Raw genomic sequence first — 17,019 nt, forward strand, 5'->3', positions numbered from 1 at the left:
TGCCACTGTTTCATTTTCAGTCTTGAGCTCCTAATGTTTCCAAACTGGGGCAAGGGGTGGAGGAGCCACCGTCTGTGAAAAATGAAAACTGTGGGTTACATAGACCTCAGGTGATCTGCTCATCTCAAGGCCCATCCCAGTGCCCAGTGCTGGGCAGTGGGTTTGGGGGATAAAGAGGATGCAAGTAAGCGATGCTGTGTGCTCAGAAGGGCTTTAGTCTCTGAACTGCAGCTGTGTGGCTGGCGTACTTAGGGGTGGCGTCTAACAGGGTGTCTCAACACAGAGGGCCTTGGCCTGGGCCTGGACACTGTGGCCTCATGGTGTTTGGCCTTTCCCCCCTCCTGTGTGCGTACGTGTGTACACTTACACCTGCAGAGTTTACGTTCCCCGGGGGTGCCTGCTGCCATCACAGGGGCTTTTCTGGGGTGCACTGTCCCAAAAGAGCAGATGCAGAGGGCCTTGTCAGGACCCCCTCCTTCCCCAGGCCAAAGTGCCTTACGAGGTGCAGCTCTTCACTTGGCCACATGACAAGCATCACTGAGTTGGAGAAGCCATGGACACCGACTGGGTGTTGTGTAGAACTCATATCTCGCATCCCTTCCTCCTCTGGGATTGCTGTGCTTCGTCCACTGAGCTTGTTCTTTCTGTGTAGTCACTTGCTGCCCAGATCCTACTTGTCCTTCAAAGTCCTGGACAGACCAGCCAGCTCAGTAAGGGATTCCTGAATAAAAATCATGGCTTGGTGTCCTGGATCGTATGGAAGAAGATTCAAATATGATAGCACCCGCTCACCTCTCTCCCTGGCTGGCATCAATTCCAAGAGGCTTAGAGCTCTTTGTCCTTGAAGAGGCTGACTCTCTGGTCCACCTTCTCACTAGATCCCCACCAGAGTGTAAGTTTATGAGGGGTAGGTCCTCGGTCCCCTGGATTTTTCCCCAGCTTCTGCCTCACTGCTTATGGCACACGTCTCCCATTAGAGTAATGCTGTCTTTACGCACTCCTATCCTCGGGAATCCCAGAACCTAGGGGACCCCAAGATTTTCACAAGTCAGGCAGCCAGAGAATTTCACTGCTAGATCTAAGACGTACCCTGTCCTTGTTCACCAGGAGGCTGGTACAGAAGTGTGACCTTCATCCCCATTCCTTCGAAAAAGAGGAGTGAAAAATCTCATGGCGGGGATTGTTAGACAGGACAAGGGTCTCCAGGTCTGGGCCAGTTTTACAAAATGCTATTCTTGCTAAATGTTAAGGTGTAACATAGTATTTTGCAGACCAGCTGTAAACAGGATGAGCCTGACAAGAACTCAACCAGGTAAGTGCAGCCAACTGCAAAGAAGAAATCAACATGTAACTGACTAAATATGAATATAAGCAATGGACAAACCACCCATCAGGGGAGACAGAGCTTTGCATATGAATCCCCTGTCTCCTCTACTTGCTGCAAGTAAATAAAACTACTTTGCTACAACCATGTCTTGTTCTTCAATGAACACTCCAAGCTGTGAACGTCTTGGGTTCAGTAATATGTAGACCATGCCAACATGCATCTAAACCTTTTTTCTAACCTACCTTTTTCTTACTAGCTTTCTTACATGTTTTGAAATTATGATTTCTTGTTATACTCCCCACCTTGGGAAATACTTTTGCATTTATTGGTCCTAAATTGATTTTTTAACCTAGAATTTGGGGATTTAATGCACAAATCCTCACTCTCCCTACTTATGCTATTCATGACTGTGTGGATTCTCTTCTGCTCACACTGCTTCCCATAGCCCTGGGCTTTAGAAGCAGAAGTCAGAGCAGCTTCTGTTTGCCACACTGAGGAAGTTAGGCAGCTCTGTTCCTGCCCAGCTCCACCCCCACCTTGACTGTTAAGCGTTCTTTCCGTGTGAAGCCCTTCATTAAATACAGAAACAAAGCAACAGTGAGAGAAAAAACAGAAGCCCAGAAAGATGACTATAATACAGACTTTTGTCTGCTTACCACCGCCTGTTCTGTTGGGGATCTGCCTAAGCGCAGAGGGACCTAGCAGCTTGGCAGGACGGGTTTGGAGTCTGAATCAAATAACAGCAGAAGGAAGACACCAAAAGTCTGGTTGTCAGAGCTTCTTGGATTCTGCTTAAGCCTTTGCTTCTACATTGTCTGTTTTTACCAGTATGTAAGATAGGAGTAAATAATCAATGTAGCTTATAAAAATATTTTTATTTTGCTTAATCCCTTCACCTTTGCCACCCAGTCCCCCTAACCCCTATGTTCTGACAGCTGTTCAGTCTGTTCTATGTATGTATGAGTCTGGTTTTGGGGGGAGTTTTTTTTTTAGTTAGTTTATTTTGTTCATTAGGTTCCACATATAGTGAAATCATATGGTGATTGTCTTTCTCTGACTGGTTTATTTCACCTAGCATTAAACTCTTCAAGTTCATTCATGCTGTCGCAAAGGTTAAGATTTCCTTCTTTTTTTCCTTTCCTTTTTTTAAATCTTCAGCTGAGGGCATTTTTTCATTGCTTTTAGAGAGAGAGGAGGGGAGAGAAACATCTAAGTGAGAGAGAAATATTAATTGGTTGCCTCCTGCACACGCCTGGACCAGGGATCACAGGCACCAGACTGGGGATCAAACGCACAGCCTAGGCAAGTGCTCTGGCCAGGAATCAAACCTGCAACCTTTTGGCTCTGGGACGAGGATCCAACCAAGTGAGCCACACCAGCAAGGGCAAGATTTCCTTTTTCTATGGCTGAGTAGTATTACACTTTGTAAAGATTACAGGTTTTTTATCCACTCATCCACTGACCGGCACCCGGGCTGCTTCCAAATTTTGGCTAACGTAAATAATGCTGCAACAAGCAAGGGTGCATATTTTTTCAAATTAGGTTTCAGGTTTTTTTGATATTCCCAGAAGTGGAATTGCTGGGTCATAAGGCAATTCTTTTTTTTTAATTTTTTGGGGGTAACTCCATGCTGCTTTCCACAGTGGCTATAACAATCTGCATTCTCACCAAAAGTGCACGAGGGTTCCCTTTTCTTCACATCCTTGCCAACACTTGTTATTTAGTGATATATTGATGATAGCCATTCTGACAGGTGTGAGGTGATATCTCATGGTGATTTTAATAAGCATCTCTCTCATGATTAGTAATGATGAGCATCCTTTCATATATCTATTGGCCATCTGTATGTCCTCTTTGGAGAAGTGTCTATTCAGGTCTTTTGCCCATTTTTTTAAATTGGATTGTTTGTTTTTTGGGTGTTGTGTTGTATAACTTCTTTATAAATTTTGGATATTAACCCTTTATTAAAGGTATCACTGGCAAATATGTTCTCCCATTCAGTGGGTTGTCTTTTCATTTTTTTGAAGGTTTTCTTTGCTGTGCAAAACTGTTTGATGTAGTCCCATTTATTTATTTTTTCTTTTGTTTCCCTCACCTGAGGAGATAATTAGAAAAAATACTGCGATGTAAAATGTCTGATATTTTACTGCCTATGTTTCCTTCTAGGATTTTTATGATTTCAAGTTTAACATTTAAGTCTTTAATCCATTTTTAGTTTATTCTTCTATATGGTATAAAAAGGTCATCTAGTTTTATTTTTTTGTATGTGCCTGTCCAATTTTTCCAACACTATTTGTTGACTAGACTATCTTTACCCAATTGCATATTCCTGCTTCCTTTAATAAGTATTAATTGACCATAATGGCAAGGGTTTGTTTCTGGTCTCTATTCTGTTCCTTGATCTGTGTGTCTGTTTTCATGCAAGTACCATGCTGTTTGATTACTATGGCCTTGTAGTATGGTTTGATACCAGGTAGAATGATTTCTCCAACTTTGTTCTTCTTTCTCAACATTGATGTTGCTATTTGGGGTCTTTTGTACTTCTACATAAATTTTTGGATATTCTGGTTCCGTATAATACACCATTGGCAACTTGATAGGAATTGCATTGAATCTGTAGATTGCTGTGGGTAGTATGAACATTTTAATTATGTTAACTCTGCCTATAAATGAACATGGTATGTGCTTCCACTTATTTGTATCTTCTTCAATTTCTTTCCTCAGAGTCTTATAATTTTCCAAGTACAGGTCTTTTATAGCCTTGGTTAAATGTATTTCTAGATATTTTGTTTCTTTTTGATGGAATTGTTTTCTTAGTTTTCCTTTCTGATAGTTCATTATTGGTATGTAGAAATGCAATGAATTTCTGTATATTCATTTTGTCTCTGGCTACTTTACTGAACTCATTTATAAGTTCTAGTAGTTTTTTGGTGGAATCTTTAGGGTTCTCTATATACAGTATCATGTCATCTGCAAATAATGATAGTTTTATTTCTTCCATTCCAATTTGGATGCCTTTTATTTCTTCTTCTTGTCTTGGTGCTGTGGCTAGAACTTCCAGTACTATGTTGAATAAGGGTGGTTAAAGCAGACATCCCTGTCTTGTTCCTAATCTTATGGGAAATGCTTTTACTTTTGCTCATTGGGTATGATGTTGGCTGTGGGTCTGTTATGCGTGGCCTTTATTATGTTGAGATATATGTGGCCTTTATTATGTCGCTCCATTCCCACTTTGCTGACAGTTTTTATCATAAACTGGTGTTGAATTTTATCAAATGCTTCTTCTGCATCTATTGATGATCACATGATTTTCCTCCTCCATTTTCTTTATGTGGTATATCACATGTATTGATTGGCAGATATTTTACCAACCTTGCAACCCAGGAATAAATTCCACTGACTTCTTTAAATTCCACAAACTCCTTTATCTTTTTTCCCCCCTTATCTGAAAAGCTTTATATTTCTCCTTCAATTTTGAATGATATCTTTGCTGGGTAAATCTGTCTTGGTTGTAGGTCCTTGCTTTCAATCACTTTAAATATTTCATGCCATTCCCTGTGGCCTGCTCAGTTTAAAAACAACTCTTTTCTTTTTTAATGTCACTTAAATGATTCCACAGACTTCATGGATGTCAAGTCTGGTGAAGCTGATTTCATTTACCCATTTCCAAAAGTTGCTCGTTTTTTAAATGGTTAATCAAGGCTTATACAATTGCAGACTGTTTCCTAACTCTGGAAGACATGGTGGTGCAATTCTCTAACCATGAGAGATTCTGAAACAGCAATGACAGTGTCCCAATTTGCCCAGAATACAGCACATGTCCAAACAAATTACAAAAGAATGCAGCTTTCTCTCTCTAGGAAAAGTCTGGTAGGAGCTAGTCCTCACAGTGTTCCTGCCTCCAGGAAGAAAAGTCTAAGCTTAGCTCTTGGCCTGACTCCTTGATGGTCAGCGGAGACTCCTTGGAGTCCTGTGTTCAGACACATTAGGAATTGATGATGGACGCAAACTGTTGCTGAAGTGCATTTGAGCCCATGGTCTCCTGGCCTCTGGTTTTGGAAACGTTCACCCAGCCAGACATTTAATTTTCAGTGAAGCAGGGAAAAGGGGACCTCTCTGGGGTGGCTATGCCACAGCATATACTTACAATTCATCACATTTGGGTTTTTTAAGTATAATGTTACTTTACAGTTATATGGTGCCTGGCAATTTTCAGATTTTCATTTGGTGCTCAAAACAGTTTCAGGAGGTAGATATTGTTATCCTGTTTTCACAGATGAGTCTTAGAGAGGTCATGCTGCTTAAATTCAGGTCTGCCTGATTCCAAAGCTTATGCTCTTTTTCTTTCTTTTACTTTGAAATAATTATAGAGTCCCATAAGGTTATAAAGAAATATACAGAGAAGTCCTGTGCACCTTTGCCCCAGCCTCCTCCAATGTTCACATCTTGCACAAATTGAGCATAACATTAAAACCTGGAGAAGGACATCGGCATAATCCGCAGGACTCACTCTGAGCTCACCAGTTATACACATGCTCTGTGTGTGCATAGCTCTTACGCAATTTTCTCATGCGCTTTTTATGCATAGACTACACACACCATTCTACCATTTTAAAATATGAAGTCAGGTTATAGGGACAAATAAAATGACTTCCCTCAATAAAATAGTATCTACTAACAATTACATATTACCAAACAGTTTTTCACATCTAGTTGTAGTTAAGAAGAAAGAAAAGGAAGAAATCCTGTAAACCTCAGCTCTTGGGAGCACTAGTCTATGCTACATGCCTTTATGGGGGTTTTTCTGGAGCTGATGACAGCTATGAAACAGAGGAACTGGACTTACTGATAATTATGGCAGCAATAGCCTCTCGTGTCAGAAACCTGCATCAGTAAAAGAAAGGCGATCTCACCTTGCCTTCAAATTTAGTCTTGTCGGCTTCCTTTTCCAGGGAGTTCAAATCTGCCTCCACATCTGAGGGTTGCTCAGATGTTTTCTGAGGAGGAGCTAAAGAGACAAAGAAAACCTGCCATTAATTTGGTGATTTGGCTTATAAATCACTCAGCTCTTGGACTGACTTGAGCAAGTAGCTGGACTGTGTTGAGGCAGTTGATTAACAAACCTAAGTTGAGTTGCTGTGGTGATGGCTGAAGCGGTAGGTGAACTTAGTTTCTGGGTCCCATGGCCAAAATGCCATCCTTCTAATGCCACCAGCACATCACTGTGATTCTTATGTGTGGTGGCCTTGGTGGAGGTCGCCCATCTAACTTCCAGGAACCCCTGGCAACGCTCAGATTCTATGAGCCAACTGGAAGCAGTTTGGGCTTTCTATGGGTTTTTCAAGGAAGCTCTGCTGAAATCTGTGGTGAAGTGCAGGTTTGCTGCCCCCATGAAGCTGTTCTACAGCAATGGGCAATCCTCTGGGCTCCTCCCTTTCTGCAGGATCTCTGTAAGCTGAGTGATTCCAGGTATAATAATTGGATACTGAACATGTATTCACTGTAATTGGCAATGCCCATGACCGAGAAGCACCTGCCCTTAACACCATTAAGTACAATGACAAAATTAAAGGCAGGGATGTGGGAGCCATACTGCCTTCATTCAAGTCTTGCTCTTTCATGTATGAATGAGATGCACATTACAGAGACATCCTGTGCCTTAGCTTCTTCAGCTGGAAAGTGGGGAATAATGAGAAAGCCTGTAGGACTGGGTTTCTATGAGACTTTAGTGAGACTTTAGTGAGTTAATAGGTACCAAGTGTTTAGATCATATTAATACTCAGTACATTTTAGCTATTAGTATAGCCACATGGCATTAAAAAGAATTTTGTTCACATTCTTTATTTAACTTCAGGGAGGTTAAGCGTTCTACTCAAGAACCAGGCTAACAAGAGTCAGAGCTGACATTCCAGCTCCCATCTCTAAGCTCTCTGCCCATGTGCCTCACACTGTGAAACAGAATAGTTTAACTTGGCACAGACTCAGTTACTAAGGAATCAGACTACTGTGTTTGAAAATCCTGTTAGTGACCAGCCTGAGCCCATGCTCTGTGGTTACGCTCCAAAACAAAAGCGCAGGATTGTTCTGCAAAACGAACAAGTCGCTTGACCAAAGTCAACAATACCTGTTCAGACACGACAAAGATCTGTTTGCCTTAGGAGGTTCATTACCTATGATGAAATCGTGGGTTTGAAAAGCTGAGAAACAATCCATCATTCCTGCTATATTTACCCCTAACAAACATGTATCCCTCAAAACAATGGGAGAGGCAAAGTCATGGAAGTAAACGTAATTTAGTTTGGGGAAAGAGCCCTAGAGGAGGGGTCAGGAGAATCAAGTCCTGTTTCCTGCCATCCAAGAAGGATGCCTCCATGTGTGTGAGTGTTTGTATGTATCTCCAGTACGTGCCCATAAGTGTGTCTGAGAGTGTGTGCGTGCACATGGGTGCACATGGAAAAATTCAGGACGAAATGCACTAAACTCTAATTGAGTTTTCTAAAAACTGGAATATATGATAAGAGACAAAGGACTGCAAGTTGTACCAAACAGAAACTTAATCAAAAGACTCCATAATTTTCAGATAAATAACAACTGAAAGAATTTGTTGCAAACAGAGCTGCACAGCAAGAAATGCTCAAGGAAGTTTTTCCACCTGAAGTGAAATGGCACGAGATGTTAATTCAGATAAAGGAATAAAACAGACTGCAAATGGTGAATAGGATGGTAAATATAAATGAATGCATACATTTTCCTTTTTCTTCCATTCTCTTAATTTTTTTAAAAAAGACCTATGATTGTTTAAAGCAAAAATTGTATCACCATATTGGGGGATTTAACATATGTAGATGCAAGATTCATGGTAAGAATAGCACAGAGGATGGGTGGGGGGGTGTGGAAATATGCTGTTGCAAATTTCCTGTAATTTTCACAAAGTGTACAACATTAACTGGAAGTAGATTTCTGTAAACTAAGGATGCAGGCGATAATCCCTAAGAGAAACATCTGGGGGGAAACAATGCAAAAATGTATGTATGCTAAAAAAACCAACAGAGGAATTAAAAAAGAAGACAAGAAGGAATTTGCTAACCCAAAAGAAGGCAGGAAAAAAAGAGGAACAGAGAAATTTTTTAAAAAGCATATGAGATGAGTAGACAACAAATAATAAAATAGTAGCTATAAATCCAGCTATGTCCTTAATTACATTGTATATAAATGGACTAAACACTCCCATTAGAAGGCAGAGTTAACAGCATGTTTGAAAAAGGTAAGACCCAACTATATGCTACCTCCAAAAAATATACTTTAAAAAGAAAAAAGAAATAGAAGAATGGAAAAAGTATCTCATGTAAACACTAAGCATAAGAAACCTGGGAAGGTTATATTAATAACAGACAAAATAGACTTTAAGACAGAGTTTTACTGAAGGTAAGAAGGGGAGGAGAGACATTTTATAGTTATAAAAGGGCCAGTATATCTGGAAGATATAAGTATGAATATGCATCTGCTTAATAACAAAGTTTCAAAATGAAGCAACAAATAACATATGCATCATGTCCAAGAGTGGTTTCTCCCAAGAATGTATGATTGTTTTAACATCTGAAAATAAGTCACTCTAATCCACCACATTAACAAAAAAAAAGGGAGAAAACCATATGTTCATCTCAATATATAGCACCAAAAAGCATCTGAAAGATTCCAACCACTCATGATGAAAACTCCCATCAGACGAGGCACCGACAGGCACGTCCTCAGCCTGATAAGAGAGGTCTGTAAAACGCTGAGTAACATCACACCTCAAGGTGAAACATGAACTCTTTCCCTTCATAGGAGGAAAAGACAGGGATGTCCACCCTTATCGTTTCTATTCAACACTGCACTGGAGGTCCCGCGAACAAAGTAAGATGCAGGGAAAAAAGATCTAGAGAATGAAGCGGAAGAGGTAAAATTGCCCCTGTTCATAGATGACATACTGTATTTCCATTTAGAAGTAGATTCCTATGATAGTTATATACGGTGAGTCTATTTACTGTAGGGGTAAAAACAAACAAACAAACAAACATGAAATGCCTAAGAACTTCACACTAAAAACTGCTATAGTGCCAAGAGAAACTAAAGAGGACCTAAAGAAATGGAGAGTTATAATAGTTAGGAACCGGAAGACTCAATATTGGCACAATAACAGTTCTCCCCAAGGCGATCTGTATAGTCAGTGAAATCTGAGCCATAATCCCAGCAGAAATCAAAAGGTGACTCTAAAATTTATATGGAAATGTGAAGGACCCAAAATAGCCAAAACAATCTTGAAGAAGAATGAAGTTAGAAGACTTACACTGACTGATCTCAAGGCTTAGTAATAAACTGTAGTAATCAAGACCATGTGGGTTTAGTATAAGGACTCACCTGTTTTTTAATCTTTTCAAAGAACCAACTTGACCACCCCATTGCTAATAACCCTGGTGGAACTTTTAAAGGTCCTTAATGGAGCCTATTTTATGCTAATGTTACTTGTGCATTTATATCATTATTCTGTTAGACTGTGAGCTTCTCCTTGAATCCAAAATTTTATCAAACTTTGTAAGTCCTCAATGCCTGTACTATTTTATATCTGTACTTTGTTTTAAATAATATTTGTCAAAACAACAACTATTAGTCATCTTAAACCCTCACGGGCAATGATAAAACATAAAGCCACAAAGCTTTCTTTTCCAAATAACCTACCCAAGACGGAGGGCTGGCTGGTTTTCGGTGACACCCATTTTGGGGAGGACTCAGGGTGGGGGGCCACAGGTTGCACAGGACGAGTCTGTCTGGCTGCCAGTTTCATCAGACTCATTTGCCTCTTGTGAAATATTTCCTGTACATCACCCAGCTTCTGCAGGACTCTCTGGGCTCTGGCCTGCAGGAACAAAAGCAAGTCATTAGGTCGCTGTGCACTGAGCCTAAGGACGTGACATGTTCCCTTTTTCGCATCTTCCCCTCTCCTCGAATGCCCAGCCTCCCCTAGGGGGCCATATGCAAGCTGCAAGCTGCCCCACATCTGGCCTTGCACCAGAATTGTGCTTCCAGGAACCTGCACCTCCCACTTGACTGACAGTGATTACATCTCACTGCTGCATCTCCCAGGACTGCAGCTGCCTAGCACAGAGCAGTGCTTGGGAAACATGTGGTGAGCGGATAAATGTTCACTAAGCCATGTCCATCAATGGTAGAAAAAGATGCCATAGGCCATGGATAAAGGGCATTAAGCCAACTTACAAACTAGGACAGTTTAAAAATAAGGAATGTGCTCTGAATAAAGGCCCTGATGGAGAAAAGAGTTCAAGTGTTCTAGGGGAAAGAGTTGACTAAATTCTGAAACAGAATCAAGGAAACCACAAGCACCAGTAATTAAAAAAAAATGTAGCTATTTAAATACTATTCGGAGTGATTCCTCTGCATATAAGTAGGAGGTAAGCTGAAGAAAGAGCAGAGGAGAGGTGAAACTCACAGACAGTGTCATAACTGACTGTATGCTCTGGGGCAGAGGTTCAAGAGAGTAAGAAACAAGGCCTGAAAGTCTTTGAGTTTCACCAAGGCCTCCCTTCCAGCATAACACCCCTCTAGCTCTGGCAGGCCAAGGAAAGTGAAGAGCCTTTACCCTGCTGACACTGACATCTGTCTTGCAGATTTTTTTTAATCCTCACCCAAGGACATTTTCATTGCTTTTAGAAAGAGGAAGGGAGAAAAAGAAATATCAGTGAAAGAGAGAAGCATTGACTGGTTGTGCCCTGACCAGGAATTGAACCTGCAACCTTTAGGTTACAGGATGATGCTCCAACCAGCCGAACCACACTGGATGATTTTAACCACCAAAGAAAGGACCCAGAATTGGAAGAGCTGAACTACCATGAGCCATGCAAGGTGCTTTGAGGATGCCTAATGCTGAAAGTACAAGCTCAGCACATACCCAGGAGCAGAGGGGTTGCCACATTTTGCAACTAGAAAAGTAAATGTGTCTTTTTTATGCTGGGCCACCTTCAGGGAAGGGGACGATATCTCTGAGGCCAGACTGGAGTGTCAGTTACAGAAAAACGCTTCCCCTCCAGCCTGAGGGCCTGGTCAAGGCTGACTGACCTCTGCACTGAGGCCTGGTCTCACCCTGCGGGGGGTCCAAGTGCAGAACTGCATGGTTGGGTCCATGGAGAAACCACGAGGCACAGGAGGCTCTCCAGCACCTGAAATGCAGCTGGCCTGAGCTGAGCTGTGCTGGCAGCACTGGATACACACTGGGTTTTGAAGACAGCGTGTAAAGTGTAAAAAGAACATAAAGTACTTCAATAGTATTTGATATCCATTGCAGGTTGACATGATATTTTGGACATAGGTTAAATAAAACATTAAAATTGGCTTCACTTGTTTCTTTTCACTTTTTAAAATGTGGCCACTAGAAAAGGTCATCAGCCCACATATGTGACTTGTACCATATTTCTATTGGACAGCACTGCCCTGGACCTGGGGTTGGTAAGCATTTTCTGTCAAGGTCCCAACAGTGCAACTCTCAGGCTTTGCAGGGCACCTGGTCTCCGTGATAACTGCTGCCCTCTGCCCCTGCGCATCACAGCAGGCACAGCGAATAGATAATACAGAATAAATGAGCGTGACTGTGTTCTGATAAAACCCTAGGCACAAACGGGATGGCAAGCAGCCTTGGGCCACAGGCTACGCTTTGCTGACCCTAGTCTCAATTTAGCGCAGGGTCTGTGTTTAAATAGTCTCTTCAGAGAACGTGCCTCTAGCCTCAGGAAGCACGGATGCACAGTGCACTCGAGGTTCTGATAACACGGCTCTGAGCCCAAGTCCCGAAAGAAACCAAGTTCCCTCATAGCAGGGTGACGGCCATGGGGGCTTGACTGGTGACTGGCCACAACCACCCTGCCCTTCCGGCCCAGGGGTGGGTTTGAGGAAACTGAGTTAACTGCTGACAAAAGAAGAAATCTACCATGGAAGCTGACTGAAAAAGGTGAAGGGATTGAGCAAAACAGAAACAAAAACAAACCTCACAGAGAGACAACGGCATGGGGATAACCAGAAGGAAATGGGAGTGGGGAGTTGTAGGAAAGTACAGGGAGGCAGAAATGGTGATGGAAAGAGACATGCATTTGGGTAGTGACCACACACAGCAGTGTATAAATGATGCATTATAGAACTGTGCCCCTGAAACCTATATAATTTTATTGACCAATGTCTCTCCAACAAATTCAATTTAAAAAAACAAACAAAGGAAAAACATCTGAACGAGGTCAGTGCCATGTGCTAGGCAAAGCCCAGTGGCTCACCTCTCGGACGGGGCAGGACTCAAGGCATCTTTGCCCTTTTGTGTCTGTCCCCAGATCCCAGGGCGAGCCCTGCCAATGGCTCGCTGAGTTACACTGAGGTGCTCAGAAGACATCCTAGATTCCCACACTCAGACCAGGGGGAGGTGAGTGCAAGATTAACAACTGCCCTTCCCTTTTCCATATCATAATCAGAAGTAGCTTTCTCAAATGTAAATATGCTCATGTAATTCACCTGTTCGAAAGCCCTGCAGTGGCACCTCACTCCTTGTCCTGCAGCACCAGGCTCTTCACACTCAACCCTGACCGCTGCCTCCCCGTAGCCCCACGGTCCCTTCATTTCACATGCTCTCGGACCTAGGTGCACTTGCTGGGGAGATGTCTGCCACACTGCCTGCACCTCGGCTGCAGGGACTGCATTGTATTGCATTCTCAGATGAAGCACAGCCTGACTACCCAATACATATTTGCAGAGGTGAGTGTTGCTATTTGCTACTGAGGTGGTTTCATTCTCTACCCTGGGAGGTGAAAGTGAATGAGGCAGAAAAACCGAAAGAGAAGCTCTACGGGCAGTGCCTTGAACAGCCTCAGACAGAGATGGCGTGGCCGCTCCCGGAACAACAGCTTATGGCTGATGTCGCTTTGATGGCCATTATGTCTGAAATGTAACAGATTCAAACTTTTAGACATAAAGTACCAGTTTTGAAGGAAAAGAAACTTTATTTTTCAAATAGTTTTGGATTTATAGAAAAATTGCCAAGTAGTGCAGAGTTCCCATATTCTCCACACCCAGTTTCCATTATTAACAGGCTTATATGACTATGGACCATTTCTTACAATTAATGAATCAATCTTGACACATTATTATTAAAATTATGACTATTAAATAAAGTGCATACTTTTTCCAGGTTTCCTTAGTTTTTGCCTAATGTACCTCCCCCCAGGGTCCCGTCAGGACACCATGTTACATTTAGTCATTACGACTTTGGCTCCTCTTGGCCATGACCATTTCTCAGCCTTTCCTGGCTTTTGATGACCTTGACTATTTTGAGGTGTATTGGTCAGGTATTTTGTAGACAGTCCCGCAGCTAATATTTATCTGACGATTTTCTCATGAATAGACTGAAGTTATGGGGTCTGTTGGGGGGCGGCCACTGGAGGGGGCGGGAGGGGGCGTGGTGGGGAGAAGACCACGGAAGAAAAGTGCCATTTTCATCACATCATGTCAAGGGTATATACTATCTGCATGACCTAATACTGTTGACGTTGACCTTGACTGCCTGGCTGAGGCAGCACGTGTCAGTTTTCTCCACTGTAAAGTCATTCTTTCATTTCTCCTTTCCCACATCGTACCCTTTGGAAGGAAGTCACTGTGCAGCCCACACTTAAGGATGAGGAAGTTTTGCTCCACCTCCTTGAAGGTTAAGTATCTACACAAATAATTTGGAATTCTTTTGCATGTGAGACTAGGTCCCTTTCCACAATTGATTTATTTATTCCATCATTTATTTATCTCAGTATGGATTTGTAAAGATCTATTTTATGCATTGGGTTTTAATTCAATATTACGCTATTAACTTTGTCGCTCAAATTGTTCCAGTATTGGCCACAGGGCACTCTTTCAATTGCTTCGTATGACCCATCATGGGGGTTTGTTTTGGTTTTAGCAGTTCCTTACTTTTTGTCATTGTAATATGCTCTAGGATCATCTTGTATATTTCTTCCCCCAGTCCTAGAACCAGCCATTTCTCCCAGGAGCTTGGGTCTCTTATTAAAGAATGGTATTATTACAGAAACTAAGATCACAGTGCTAGGTGTGCTCATTGATGCTGGGGGAAGGGGGGCTCATTGCTTCTAGGTCCAAGTAAGGAGGTGTGTTTGTCTATACCAACCTGTGTATAAGCATACATCTTGGAATATTTCTATACGTATAAAGTACCAGTTTGGACAACAAAGTCCTTACCTCTCAGCAGATAAAACTTTCTCTGACACAACAGGATATTTAATCTTATAATCTAGAATTTTACTTCAAACCAAAAAAGAATAGTTGGGCTTTGGGGATATTTTGATCTGTTTTATACATAGGATATTTTTTTTCAGCATAATCTAAGATCTTTATTATAAACTTAGGAAGATTGTAAAAGAAGTATACAGCAAAAACTATAAACTTTCTTTTTTTTTCAATATATTTTATTGATTATGCTATCACAGTTGTCTCATTTTCCTCCTTCATTCCCCTCCACCCTGCACACCCTCTCCCACTCACATTCCCCCCTTTAGTTCATGTCCATGTGTCATAAGTTCTTTAGCTTCTCCATTTCCCATAATATTCTTACCCTCCCCCTGTCTATTTTCTACCTACCATCTATGCTACTTATTCTCTGTACCTTTTCCCCCTCTCCCCCCCCCCACTCCCCTGTTGCTGACCCTCCATGTGATCTCCATTTCTGTGGCTCTGTTCCTGTCCTAGTTGTTTGCTAAGTTTCTTTTTGTTTTTGTTTTAGGTGTAGTTGTTAATAATTGTGAGTTTGCTGTCATTTTACTATACATGTTTTTTATCTTCTTTTTCTTATCTTCTTTTTCTTAGATAAGTCCCTTTAACATTTCATAAAATAAGGGCTTGGTGATGATGAACTCCTTTAACTTGACCTTATCTGAGAAGCACTTTATCTGCCCTTCCATCCTAAATGAAAGCTTTGCTGGATAGAGCAATCTTGGATGTAGGCCCTTGCCTTTCATGACTTGGAATACTTCTTTCCAACCCTTTCTTGCCTGTAAGGTCTCTTTTGAGAAATCAGCTGACAGTCTGATGGGAACTCCTTTGTAGGTTACTGTCCCCTTATCTTTTGCTGCTTCTAGGATTCTCGCCTTCATTTTTATCTTGGCTAATGTAATTATGATGTGCCTTGGTGTGTTCCTCCTTGGGTCCAATTTCTTTGTGACTCTCTGAACTTCCTGGGTTTCCTGGAAGTCTATTTCCTTCGCAAGAATGGGGAAGTTCTCCCTTATTATTTGTTCAAATAACTTTTCCACTTGTTGCTCTTCCTCTTCTCCTCCTGATACCCCTATAATTTGGATGTTGGAACGTTTAAAGATGTCCTGGAGGTTCCTAAGCCTCTCCTCATTTTTTTGAATTCTTATTTCTTCATTCTTTTCTGATTGTATGTTGTTTTCTGGTCCACTCCATTGATGTGAGACTCAGCTTTCCTTCCATCACTATTGGTTCCCTGTGCATTTTTTTTCATCTCACTTATTGTAGCCTTCATTTTTCCATTTAATTTGTGACCAAAGTCAACCAATTCTGTCAGCATCCTGATCACCAGTGTTTTGAACTCTGCATTTGATAGGTTAGCTATCTCTCGGTCGATTAAAAGTATTGATTCTGGGGCTTTCATTTGTTCTTCTACTTGAGCCATCTTTTTTTTTTTTTTTTTGGTCTTGTCACATCTGTTACATATGAGGGGCAGAGCCTTAGGTGTTCACCAGGGCGGGGCAACCCAGTTGCTGGGTTGTGATGCTGTATGTGGGAACAGGGTCCAAGAGGGAACAATGGCACTTGCTCCGCTCTCTGTCAGACATCAGTCCCTTCCGCCACTTCCCCCAAGCAAACTGGGCCTTTCTGGTGCTGATTCCTGTGTAGGTGGGCTTGTGCACCCCATGGGTCTTTCCAACGACCTCTCCTGTGAGGCTGGGAGTCTCTCCCTGCACCTCAACCCCCATAGGTGTTTTCAATCAGTGCCCCCAGGCTCTATTTGCCAGCACTGGGACCCTGGGACCCCCGGTCAGCCAGCTGCCTTGCACGCAGTGCCTTGCTTCACAATCACCGCCTTGCTGGGTCTGCCGGTTGCCACCCCCTGGCCCGGGTCCACCAGCCTCTGCTGGCGCACCCAGGGTCCACCCACTGCCATCTTGCATGCCCGGGATGCCTTACACTGGTCCCAACACTCTTTGTTTCACGACCTCTCTCCATCTGGCTGCCCAACTCCACCCCCCACCCACCGGTCTGGATGAATGTGTCCATTTTAATTCCTTGGTTGTCCGACTTCCATACTGTTCAATTTTCTATTAGTTCTGGTTGTTATTCTGTTTCTAAATTGTTGTTGTCCCTATCTTGGTTGTGTGAGGAGGCACAGTGTGTCTACCTATGCCTCCATCTTGGCCAGGAGTCCCTTATACATAGGATTTTTAAAAAGCTTTTTTCCCCTCTAATTCTCTCCTTCCATGTTCCTACCTGTTTCCCACAAGTGGCTAATTGAGGTTTATTCATTTCCTGGTGGGCGGTCAGGAAGCTGGCTGAATTTGGCCGGTGCTGCAGCTGCAGCCACAGGTCTCCCTGGTTGACCTGACGCGCTTATTTGGAGCAGCCAATGGGGTTGGAGC

General features: G+C 42.3%; 1 protein-coding gene across 3 annotated transcripts in view; it reads right to left on the reverse strand.

Moving 5' to 3' along the window:
• The window catches only part of MCF2L2 (MCF.2 cell line derived transforming sequence-like 2), a 212,679-nt gene that overhangs the window by 109,821 nt on the left and 85,839 nt on the right, over window positions 1-17,019 (reverse strand). For all 3 annotated transcript variants that reach the window (XM_045850840.1, XM_045850839.1, XM_045850838.1), the window contains exons 13-14: window positions 10,046-10,223; window positions 6,241-6,335 (exon numbers count right to left, since the gene is read on the reverse strand). In XM_045850840.1, coding sequence (XP_045706796.1) covers window positions 6,241-6,335; window positions 10,046-10,223 — 273 coding nt within the window. The remainder of the gene's footprint in view (window positions 1-6,240; window positions 6,336-10,045; window positions 10,224-17,019) is intronic.

Source organism: Phyllostomus hastatus, unplaced genomic scaffold (genome assembly GCF_019186645.2).
Source record: "Phyllostomus hastatus isolate PE091 unplaced genomic scaffold, TTU_PhHast_1.1 phas_contig_86, whole genome shotgun sequence".
Taxonomy (NCBI): domain Eukaryota; kingdom Metazoa; phylum Chordata; class Mammalia; order Chiroptera; family Phyllostomidae; genus Phyllostomus; species Phyllostomus hastatus.